The following is a 10872-nucleotide window of genomic DNA, read 5'->3' on the forward strand; positions in this document are numbered from 1 at the left end:
TGGAAATCAGTGGCTTTGGGCTTACTCAGGAGGCTGCTTGCAGCAGTTGCTGGCCAGAACACCCGACAGGGTTGTTTCTGAGCTTTGCCTCTGTGACTGGGGCTATTGCACAAGCTTCCCCGAGGGCACACTTGCTGCTTTGGACCTCGGTGGCCCGGCCTCTCCCTGGCGTTCTCAGGCCCGGGAGCGCTCACCTGTCGGTTCCCCGGCTCTGCGGTCAGGCGCTGATTCTCGGCTGCGGGGACACCTGTGCGCTCCTGCATTTAGGGCTCCTTTGCTCTGGTTTCATCACGCAGGATGTCACATTTTGTGCATATTATTCTTTAGCTCTACTACTTTTCATTGTAAACAAACAAAATCATTTTCTAACCTGCCGTCGTGGCAGGCAGAGTGCAGAGCATTCCCGGCAGGTGTGGGCCGCGGTGAGGGCTGAGAGCCAAGGGCGCTGGAACCGCTAGTGTGGCCCGACAGCTTCCTCCAGCTCCTTGGTTTATTTGCAGACTGGACTTCCGGCACCACGGCCCCCTGTGACCCTCTCCTGCCTTAGTCCCGTGGGATCGGGTAGTTCAAGATTTTGAATTCAGGGTCTGGTAGACACCGGCAAGTTTGAAAACCTACGGGTCAGAGTGGGGCGCAGGCGTGGGCCCCCTACCCTCTGCCCCCTGCCCCCTCGGAAGCGCGGCCCTCTTCCAGGGGTTGGAACAAGCTGGCCTGGGGACCCGGGGCACCGGCAGGGACCCAACCGCTCCCGGGACCTGGCACTGGCTGCGCCCCTCGCGGTGTGGCACCGCCCACTTCCGCCTTCCGTGGGCGTGCGGCTCGCAGTTGCAGTAACAGCGCAGAGGTCTTTTGTCCTCCCGGCGTCCCCGTAGTGGCCGTAACCCGAGTGACACGTTTCCTTGGGGGCGTGGAGGAGCGAGGTCGGGGTGGGCCGTCAGCACTTAAAGGGCCAGCCGCTCGGGCGCAGGAGGCGGTGCCTCTGGAGCCAGTGCGGGGCGCGGGAACCCGAGCAGGTTCGGGAGGCGGAATGGAGGGCCGGGTGGGCTCGCGAGGGGCTGGGGAGTCCGCGGGGAGCGAGGGAGTTTCCGAGGGGCGGGTCGCGTTCCTGGCAGAGTCCTTACGGGGCAAGCCTGCCCCCTCTGTCCCAGTTCCCCGCTGCCTGGGGTGGGGCGGCCGGGGTTCATTCATTCCCGGCCTGGGGACTCCTAGCTTGGCGCCGCTCCGCGCCACGGCCCAAAGCCCAGCCTGAGACCCAGCCGCCCTAGAGTGCCCATGGCCCGGCTCCCCTTTCCTCCAGCAGACTGACTGGGAAAACCGACGGGGCGACGGCAGAGCAAGGTCACTGCGCGGGTCGGGGGCGCCGCCGGGCTCAGACCAGCTTTCCTGCCTCCCAGTGCCTCTCTGCCACCACTTTCGGGGTCCGCGCCGGGCGCAGGGCGGGGGCGGGGGCGGCTTCCGCGCCGCGGGCAGAGTCCAGCGGGGAGCGGTGGGGGAAGGGCGAGCCGCCTGGGGAGGGGGCCAGGCTGCAAGCCTGGCGATCCAGATTCCAGCCCGCTGTCGCCAGCTGTGGGACCGAAGGGAAACTGTTTCACCTCTCTGACCCTAGTGTTTGTATCTGTAAAATGCCAGTGATAACACCTGCCTCACCGAGATGCTGGGGGAATTCAGGAAAATCATGCAAAAGTGCCTGGTACAGAGCCTGGCACGCAGAGGGCTCTTGGTCAAGTGGGTTGGAGCTGCGTGAGCCCAGAAGGGGATAGAGGCAGTGTGGAGGAAGGCGGCAGCTGGCCCGGTCGCTGGGAATGAAAGGCCTCAGTGTCTGGGGCTTCCTCCCCGTCCCACCCGTTCTGCCTGAAGTTTGTTCAGGGTGGAGGTGCGCACCTGGCCAAGTCCACGTCTACACGGCCTACCCAGAGAGGCCTAAGTTGGGCGGGATTCCTAACTCCGAGCCAGGAGTGACCGGGCTGGCCCTGGCATGGGCAGAGACTGAGCGAGGGTTGGGTGGGGCCCACTCCAGGACCAACCACGGTGTGGTTGCCCTTGAGCTGGCCTCAGCCTGCCTGGCAAAGACCTCATCCTTGAGGCCATGTGATCTATTTCCTGCTTCCTCCTAGCTGACCCTTGAGGGAAAGGGGGTGGGGGCCGCCTAGAGCAGGAGGTATTAGTCACTGAGCCCAGGTGCCAATTTACACCTAGCGAAGGTGGAGGCATTGGACAGGCCTGGGTCTGAGCAGACAGAACCCCTTCCAGGGACCCTGGAGTTCCAATCCTGCTGCTATTTTCCTTCTGCCCAGGACTCTCCACTCCTCAGTCACCTTGGAGAAGGAAGTGTGGATCCTCAGATTCCATCTTTCCAACTTCAAGACAAGTGGAACTAGAAAATAAGGTGCCTGTGTCAGTCTCCCCAGCTCTGCTGTGGTGGGCCCTTAAGATCACCTCACTGAACCCTCACACTGCCTCATGATGTTTATACAGTTATTAGCTCCGTTTTACAGAGGTAGAAACTGAGGCCAATAGGCTAATTTCCAAAGCCTAAGGCCAGAAAGTGATAGTATCCAGACTTGCCCCAGGGCTGACTTCTGAGCCAGCCTGGTACCTAGGGCACACTGCTGTCCCCTTCCAAAGTGAATGTAGGGGACAGGATTCCAGTGGGAAGGAAGCTCTGAGCGGGCAGCCCAAGCCACCTCTGAGACTCTGTATCCTGGGCCAGGTGCCATGGCAGAGAAGGTGCTGGTAACAGGTGGTGCTGGCTACATTGGCAGCCACACGGTGCTGGAGCTGCTGGAGGCCGGCTACTTGCCCGTGGTCATCGACAACTTCCATAACGCCTTCCGTGGTGAGCAGGGCAGTGGGGCTGGGACTACTTGGGATGGCAGAAGCAAAACTCTGGATTCCACCTCCACCACCGGGTGGGGAATGTGTGTCTGGCTAGTCCCTGGGAACACAGCACCCCATGTCATGATGATGTGGCCTACATGTACCCTACCAGGAGGGGGCTCCCTGCCTGAGAGCCTGCGGCGGGTCCAGGAGCTGGCAGGCCGCTCTGTGGAGTTTGAGGAGATGGACATTTTGGACCAGGGAGCCCTACAGCGTCTCTTCAAAAAGGTGGGTGCAGGCTGGGCATGGTGGCTCACGCCTGTAATTCCAGCACTTTGGAAGGCCGAGGTGAGGAGATCACTTGAGCCCAGGTGTTCAAGATCAGCTTGCTCAACACGGTGAAATCCCATCTCTACAGAAAAATACAAAAATTAGCTGGGTGTGGTAGCCCATACCTGTGGTCCCAGCTACTCCGGAGGCTGGCGTGGGAGGATGGCTTGAGCCCAGGAGATGGAGGTTGCAGTGCGCTGAGATGGCACTACTGCACTCCAGCCTGGGCAACAGAGCAAGACTGTCAAAAAAAGAAAAAAAAGGTAGGCGCAGGCAGGCAGGCCGGGGGCATTGCCAAGGCCTAAGGCCAGTAGAGCAATCTCTGGCCATGTCGCCCCTGCAGCACAGCTTTGTGGCGGTCATCCACTTTGCGGGGCTCAAGGCTGTGGGCGAGTCGGTGCAGAAGCCTCTGGATTATTACAGAGTTAACCTGACTGGGACCATCCAGCTTCTGGAGGTGAGAGGCATGGGACAGGGCACAGATATTAGGAGGGTGCCCAGCTGGGCCCCAGCCTGGCAGGCAGTGCCAAACACAGAGCCCAAGCTCTATCATCCTGGACTCAGGTCTTTACCTCCCAGTTTGTTTCCCCACCTCAGCCCCATTCTCCTGTGGAGGAGTAACAGGGTGGGAGTAATGTGTGAGGTGGAGGCCACTGACGCCACCTCTCCATGGCCAGATCATGAAGGCCCATGGGGTGAAGAACCTGGTGTTCAGCAGCTCAGCCACTGTGTACGGGAACCCCCAGTACCTGCCCCTGGACGAGGCCCACCCCACAGGTGGCTGTACCAACCCTTACGGCAAGTCCAAGTTCTTCATCGAGGAAATGATCCGGGACCTGTGCCAGGCAGACAAGGTGAGGGCCCCCTTGATAGCGCCCTGGCTCCACTGATTGATGGCCTACCCTGAACCTGAGGGTGGGATTCTGAACACCCCTGCTAAGGAGGAAGCTAAGGCTCAGGCAGTCACAGTGGAGGGCCCCATCCCCTGCTTGTTTCTAAAGATAAAGAATAGGCAACTGGCCAGGCGCGGTGGCTCATGCCTGTAATCTCAGCATTTTGGGAGGCCCAGGTGGGCAGATCACCTGAGGTCAGAAGTTTGAGATTAGCCTGGACAACATGGTAAAACCCCATCTCTACTAAAAATACAAACATTAGCCCGGCATGGTGGTGTGTGCCTGTGGTCCCAGCTATTCGGGAGGCTGAGGCATAAGAATTGCTTGAATCTGGAAGGCAGAGGTTGCAGTGGGCCACATCAGGCCACTACACTCCAGCCTGGGCCACAGAATAGGCATAGGGAGGGCTCTGGGTTCAGTTGGGACACACTGCTTGTGCCTCTGGCCTCACCGCCTGACCCACATCCCACAGACCTGGAACGCAGTGCTGCTGCGCTATTTCAACCCCACAGGTGCCCATGCCTCTGGCTGCATTGGTGAGGATCCTCAGGGCGTACCCAACAACCTCATGCCTTACATCTCCCAGGTAAGGCAGAAGGGAAGGGACAGGAGTGACCCTGGGGTTATAGTTGGTGCCTGGGATCTGAGAGGAACTGACCTGATCTCAACCTCCAGGTGGCGATCGGGCGACGGGAGGCCCTGAATGTCTTTGGCAATGACTATGACACAGAGGATGGCACAGGTGAGCCTAGGACCAGGGGGACCTAGGAGTGGGAGCCAGGAGGGAGAGTCAGGGGGAACAGACTCCCCATCCAACACACTCCCTTCTCTGCAGGCGTCCGGGATTACATCCATGTCGTGGATCTGGCCAAGGGCCACATTGCAGCCTTGAGGAAGCTGAAAGAGCAGTGTGGCTGCCGGGTAGGAAGAAAAGGGAAAAATGAGGGAGGGGAGGGACCAGATCCAGGCAGAGAGGCCCAGAGGGGTGGTCAGTCCAGCTCCTTCCATAAACCCTGTTCTCTGCGGGGCAGATCTACAACCTGGGCACGGGCACAGGCTATTCAGTGCTGCAGATGGTCCAAGCTATGGAGAAGGCCTCTGGGAAGAAGGTAGGCCCCCTGCCCCACCCACCTCACCCCACCCAGCTCTCAGCAGCACAACAGCTTTGGCCCTTCCCGCTCACCTCTCCTGTGGGCACCTGGCACTGCCCAGTCTCCTCAGCCTGCCTAGCACCCAGCACCAGGTGCCTGCGGGCGAGCCGCTGCTCTGCACTTCCGCGTCTTAAAGACCTGGCCGGCAGCTGGGCCAGGGCCGGCTCAGCTAAGCTCCAACTACCTCCTGTCTTGCAGATCCCGTACAAGGTGGTGGCACGGCGGGAAGGTGATGTGGCAGCCTGTTACGCCAACCCCAGCCTGGCCCATGAGGAGCTGGGGTGGACAGCAGCCTTAGGACTGGACAGGATGTGTGAGTGCTGGCTGGACCCCTGCAGTTAGGGGCCAGGGAGGGGCTGATCAGATCTGGGCATGACCACCCAGGGCAGGCTGTGGAGTGGGGGGAGGCTCTGCATTCCACCGTGGGCCCTGAGCACACACCTCGCCGTGTTGCAGGTGAGGATCTGTGGCGCTGGCAGAAGCAGAATCCTTCAGGCTTTGGCGCGCAGGCCTGAGGACCCTCCCCTACCAAGGACCAGGAAAAGCAGCAGCTGCCTGCTCTCTAGCCTCTGGCAGGAACCCAGGGCCCTAGAGCTGCTGGGGCCAAGCCACGGCCTCCCCTACCTCAAACCCCAGCTGGGCCCGCTCATCTCACCAGGCATGAGGCCAAGGGCTCCACTGACCAGGAGGCCGAGGTCTCTAACTCTTGTCTTCCACACGGTCCAAGAGTTCATCAGGACCACCAAGAGCGAGTGAGGGGGCAAGGCTCTGGAACAAAACCTCCTCCTCCCAGGCACTCATTTATACTGCTCTGAAAGAGCTTTCCAAAGTATTTAAAAATAAAAACAAGTTTTCTTACACTGGGGCAGGTTCTCACAGATGGTCACTATCCACCCCTGGAATAGAGTCAGCCAGGCCTGAGCACTGAGGAAGCAATTTCTTTAATTTTATCGGAATCCAGGACACAAGAAAAACACCCAAAAACCACATGGAGACAGAAGACGAGACACAACTCCTCCCCCACTGCCTCCCTGCTCTAGAGTGGGGACAAAGTGGGGGTGAGACAGCTGGGGGGAGACCTGAACCTCAGTCCAGCCCTACAGGCTCCAGGCCTGCAGGGAAGGAGGGTAACCGGGAGGCAGGGCCCAGCCCCCCAGTGTGGGGAAACAGCTGAGGGAAGGCCCCCCTCAAAAGGCTCCACCTCCTCACCAGCACTCCTGCCCAGGGACAGGGAGCCCACAGCAGCAAGGGGACCCCGGGGCCATGGCCACATTCATGACTGAGAAGCAGCTGAGTGGAGGCAGGAGACACACGATTATCTGGGCAGAATCAGGTGGGGCAGGGGCCTGGGAGGGCCCCATGGGCCAAACCCTGAGGTCACAGGAGGGGGCCCAAAGCGGGGCTAGTGAGTGAGGTCCTGAGTGAGTGGGTCAGCGGCTGGGCCCCTTTCTCCAGCTGCCTGTAGCCCCTCCAATACTGCTGCCAGGGGGGCCCGCCTCCAGGGAAATGGGATAAGAAAGCAGCCTGCCCCTGCTGCAGACAGAGCCAGGTGGCTGAGGCCAGGAAGGAAGGCCAGGCCAGGCCTTGCCACCTGCCCCAGAGGCCTGTGGGAGAAGGACAGGTCAGGAAGGGTGGGGACAGGGGCTCGACCGGCTCAGATCCAAGATGGTGCCAGGCTTGCTTGCTGAGTCCCCCATGAGCTGGGGCACCACACTGGGGCCAGCGACTAGTTAGACAGGAGGCAGCAGCTTCTCAAGAAATTCCTTAACAGCTGCCATCTCCTGAGGGGATTAAGAGGGGATCACGAGAGGTTCCTGGCTGGAGGCAGAGAAGTGGGAGTGGGAAATGGTCCCCCACTGACCTGAGGACAGGAGCTGTGCATGACACCCGGGTATGTCTTGAACTGGACCCTGGCAGGTGTGACAACAGACCGGAGCTTCTCAGCCGTCAGGGCCCCAAACCGTACAGGCACCATGGGGTCCAGCTCCCCATGGCACTGGAGGATGGCCAGGTCCTTGGCACTGCCATTAGCTGCCTGGGGGCCGGAAAGGACTCAGGGCAAAGCTAGTGCTGCAGCAGTCCCCAAGCCACGAGGATGCAGACCCAAAGGGTGGGGGGTCAGTGGGGACATTCACCTGGGGGAAGGCCCGGTGCAGAGGCAGCCAACAGCTCAACGCCACGATGCCAGCCAGAGGGTGGGGGCAAGTGAGGGCCGTGTAGAGGGAGAGGGCCCCGCCCTGGAGGGAGAAGAGAGGAATCGTGACGGCACAGCTCACTCACCTGCCACCCCTACCCCCCACACCCCCACCCCTCTCCCCTCACCTGTGAAAAGCCTCCCAGGACGATTCGATTGGCAGGAATCCCATTCTTCATTTCATGCTCAATCAAGGCCTTGACTGGGGGGAGGGGGCATGAGTAGGTGGGGGGAAGCTGCCAAGGGGCCCAAGAATGGAGCCAGGCTGAGGAACCGCCCAGAGCTTTCCTGGGGGGCAGGGGAAGGAGGAGGCAGAGGAGGGGCTGGGGTCTTACTGTTCTCTGCTGCCTTCTTGATGCCAGCCTCATCCTCTGGGGCATCTGGACTCAGTCCCATCAGGTCAAACCTGGGGAGTAGAGGCACAGGCAGCTATAGAAAACCCTGGCTGGCCAGCCTCCTGTAGCTCCCTCAGCCCAAGTGTCCTCATCCCCCTGCCTAGCCCTGCTCCCACTCACCAGGAAGGCATCACCATCTTCATGTTGAGGGTCACAGGGATCCTAGGCCTGGGGAGACAGCCAGAGGGCCCAGCATGCTCAGGAGGAACGATGAGGCCACAGCCCACAGCCCAGAGTGGGGCCGCGCCGCCCCTGGGGGCCCTCCCAGCAGGCAGGGCCTGTGTTTAAGGTGTTGCCAGGCAACCTGCCACGTGGGGCTGGAGGCTGTGGTTGGAGCAAAGCGCCAGCGATGGAGAAGCAGAGCCCAGCGCTTGGTGTGACGGGGTCCCAGGTAGTCAGTGAGTACTTGGGGAAGGGGCAAAGGGAGGTGTGGGTTCTAGGAGAGCTCAGGTCTAGGAGGCCCTAGAGGTGGGGGTTGGTGCTGGACCCCACTCCTGGGGGCTCCACAGGAGCTAAGGCTGAAAATGCCACTTCTGACTGCCCTGAGCCCAAGGCCCAAGATGCAGCTGACAGGAGAGAACAGGCCTGGGATGCCAGGACCACCCCCAGATGATCCCCAGCCTCAGCCCCTCCCTTGCTGGGGTGACACTCACGCATGGGGACAGATGTACTTGACGTGAGGGAGTCGGATGGTGGAGAGGGCGTCAGCCCAGCTGTGCCTGTAGGGGGGACAGGAGAAAAGGCTCCGATGTGGTAGGAAGAGAAGGGGACGTGCAGGCCTCTCCAGTCCGCTGCTGGGCCCAGGCCCCCTCCTTAAGAAGCACCCCTCCTCAGTCACTTACCCTGTGTCTCCAAGTCCATGTAAAAAAATAACCTGGAAAAGGATGGAAATGGGGAGACAGGAAGGTTCCTTCTAGGTTCTCCAACTTCTGCCCACCCCTCCCCCACCCCCCAAGGATCTGGAGGAACCCAGGTAGCAAACAGGTTACTACCCTGAGCCTCCTGGCCTCAGGATACTCCCTGTTCATCACTGCCACCTCCATTTTTCCCACACCCCCTCCAGCTGGTCCTCCAGCTGCTCCCACAGTGTCTGGCTGTGCGTGAAAGGGGACCCTTACCGCGGCCGTTTCCCGCTCAGCTCCAGACACGGTGGCAGCATCGGTGAGCAGGGGCACAGACATGGTGTTACCACACATACACCACACGGCTCCACGGCGGGGGCCTGCGCACATCAGGGGTGGCGGTCAAGAGCAAAACCAGGCACAGGACACACTCCTGGCCCAAGAGGCCACCAGGCCATCAGCCCCACACAGCACCCAGGTTCTGTCTTGGGCACAAATAGGCAAGAAGTCCCAGGGCACAGGGGAAGGAATTCTGCCTCAGTTCCACGGTTGAAAGGCAGAGGCAGCCACCCTAGTGGCCCAGAACATGTGTCTCTGGTTCTGGCCCAACCACAGGATCTGAGCTTGCTGGAGACAGGCAGAGGCAGGGCACAGGGACTGTAGGGCAGGGGGCAGAGGGGAGGCAGCGGCACGCCTGCTTCATTCCCTCTCTAACTCCTCAGGGGTCAGTGCCTTCCCCTCCTCTCCAATCATCCCTGGGTCCCTGCCTCCCCAGCTCCCGGCCCTATGGGAAATAGAAAAATGCCAGGGAAAGGAGCTTCCATCCCCTACTCAGTGCCGCCTCCAACCCCCATCTCAACCTCCCCCGACCCAACCCCCATCCAGCCTTTACAGCAGTTTCTGGCCCATCCATTCCCAGACCCCCAGGGGGCTGCCCATGTCCCCAGATAGCGTTAAGAACTCCACCCAACCCCAAACTGGTGCTCCACGCCCCCCTAAACGGAGCTACCTGCTGCTGCTGCCACTGACTGCAAACGAGCCCCGGCTTGACCACGCTCTGGGACTCCCAAACACACAAAAGAATGTCAGGCTGGCTGGCCCCTCCCCATCCTCCAAACTCGCCGGCGTCCTCCAAACTCACCGGAAGCTTCCACTACCTGCCTCCAAGTGCCTGCCCACCCCTCCCAACTGCCCTCACCTTCCATGTCTGGCCCCTGAGGGCAGCTCCCCACAATGGGATCATTCACCTGTGACCCGGGGCTCCTCTTCCCACTGGGGAACGCACCTCCCGCCCTGAGCTGCGATTCCCTTCCTTCTCCACCGTGGGGACTTGCACCTCCCGCACAGGCTCCCTCCTTGGAGGGGTGCCTTCCCCCTGATCTGTCTCCTTCTACACCTTGAGAACTTCCACCCTGACCCAGGATCTCCTGCTCCCCACAATGGGAACTTCTGTTCTGACCAAGGGTCACCCTCCCCAGTAACATTTTCTACCCCGACCCGGGACTCGCACCTGCCCACAATGGGGTTTTGTACCTTTGACTCTGGGGAAGCCTCCGCCCCCCAATGGGTTCTTCTACTTTCAACCCCGAAGTCTGTCCCATTATACCCAGACACCCCCTTGCCTAGCCCCACTCCACTCCCGAAGTCCCCAAGACTGGACAGCGCCTTCGCACCTCACTCCCCACCCCCATCCTCCCCTATCGCGGTCCCCCTCCCCGCTCTCCGGGACCCTCCCAAAGCCGACCTCCCCCACATGCCCTTCCTCCGCAGCCGCCGGCTGGCTACCTCCACTCCCTGGGGCTTCCGAGGCCGCTTGGGCAATTCTCCTCTTTCTCCCGCAGACACACACTCTTCCCCCTCCGCCGCCCCCGCCGGAACTTCCGTTCGAGTCCCGGGAACCCAGCCATCGCGCTGCCGGAAGTAGCCTGGCCGGCAGTACGGAACCCGGAAGCGGGGACTCGGCTTCGCTGGATAGAAGCTGCCATGTTGGAGGCAGTGGGGCCACTCCCTGTCATTCAGTCGTGCAGTCGCTGGGTTCTCTCCCGCTCCCACCTTGTAGAATCGAGACAGGGCACCTAAGACTCCCACTTGCTACCACCACCCATGCGCCTCCTGGAGGAGGGCTGCCGGAAGGAGAGGCATCCCTCACACTATTGTTCGCATAAACTTTACCACCTTGCCATCCCTATGGGACACACTTCTTAAGGTCTCGGGTGTCTGCCACTGGCTTTCATGCCCTATTCCAGGATC

General features: G+C 60.9%; 2 protein-coding genes across 9 annotated transcripts; one reads left to right on the forward strand and one right to left on the reverse strand.

Moving 5' to 3' along the window:
- Window positions 1–680: 680 nt before the first annotated feature.
- GALE (UDP-galactose-4-epimerase) lies at window positions 681–6056 on the forward strand. 7 transcript variants are annotated; one of them, XM_007980063.3, is made up of 12 exons: window positions 925–1013; window positions 2295–2386; window positions 2711–2836; window positions 2990–3105; window positions 3491–3604; window positions 3825–4001; window positions 4513–4626; window positions 4716–4782; window positions 4876–4961; window positions 5072–5149; window positions 5390–5504; window positions 5648–6056. In XM_007980063.3, exons 3-12 carry the CDS (start codon window positions 2716–2718, stop codon window positions 5704–5706), a joined length of 1047 nt encoding a protein of 348 aa, XP_007978254.3. In that variant the 5' UTR covers window positions 925–1013; window positions 2295–2386; window positions 2711–2715; the 3' UTR covers window positions 5707–6056. The 7 variants fall into 7 exon arrangements, with proteins under 7 accessions (XP_072863808.1, XP_007978254.3, XP_007978258.3 ...); XM_073007703.1 differs by lacking the exon at window positions 925–1013 and adding an exon at window positions 1233–1338; XM_073007707.1 differs by lacking the exon at window positions 2295–2386 and having other exon boundaries at window positions 681–1013.
- Window positions 6057–6113: 57 nt separating this feature from the next.
- LYPLA2 (lysophospholipase 2) lies at window positions 6114–10536 on the reverse strand. Of its 2 annotated transcripts, none has more exons than XM_007980068.3 (10): window positions 10408–10536; window positions 8899–9002; window positions 8623–8654; window positions 8434–8499; window positions 7901–7948; window positions 7721–7791; window positions 7514–7587; window positions 7327–7428; window positions 7053–7226; window positions 6114–6972 (listed from the first exon to the last, which is right to left on the reverse strand). In XM_007980068.3, exons 2-10 carry the CDS (start codon window positions 8974–8976, stop codon window positions 6922–6924), a joined length of 696 nt encoding a protein of 231 aa, XP_007978259.1. In that variant the 5' UTR covers window positions 8977–9002; window positions 10408–10536; the 3' UTR covers window positions 6114–6921. The 2 variants fall into 2 exon arrangements, with proteins under 2 accessions (XP_007978259.1, XP_007978260.1); XM_007980069.3 differs by lacking the exon at window positions 10408–10536 and adding an exon at window positions 9632–9696.
- Between the last annotated feature and the right edge of the window lie 336 nt (window positions 10537–10872).

Source organism: Chlorocebus sabaeus, chromosome 20 (assembly GCF_047675955.1).
Source record: "Chlorocebus sabaeus isolate Y175 chromosome 20, mChlSab1.0.hap1, whole genome shotgun sequence".
Taxonomy (NCBI): domain Eukaryota; kingdom Metazoa; phylum Chordata; class Mammalia; order Primates; family Cercopithecidae; genus Chlorocebus; species Chlorocebus sabaeus.

Excerpts from the sequence above, each read along its gene's own strand:
- GALE (XM_073007707.1), top strand. The coding sequence starts at position 2,716 with ATGGCAGAGAAGGTGCTGGTAACAGGTGGTGCTGGCTACATTGGCAGC. Across the intron at positions 4,002-4,512 it reads ACCTGTGCCAGGCAGACAAG|ACCTGGAACGCAGTGCTGCT; the intron begins GTGAGGGCCCCC and ends CACATCCCACAG. Across the intron at positions 5,150-5,389 it reads AGAAGGCCTCTGGGAAGAAG|ATCCCGTACAAGGTGGTGGC; the intron begins GTAGGCCCCCTG and ends CCTGTCTTGCAG.
- LYPLA2 (XM_007980068.3), bottom strand. The coding sequence starts at position 8,976 with ATGTGTGGTAACACCATGTCTGTGCCCCTGCTCACCGATGCTGCCACC. Across the intron at positions 8,500-8,622 it reads CATGGACTTGGAGACACAGG|GCACAGCTGGGCTGACGCCC; the intron begins GTAAGTGACTGA and ends TCCCCCCTACAG. Across the intron at positions 7,792-7,900 it reads AAGATGGTGATGCCTTCCTG|GTTTGACCTGATGGGACTGA; the intron begins GTGAGTGGGAGC and ends TCTACTCCCCAG.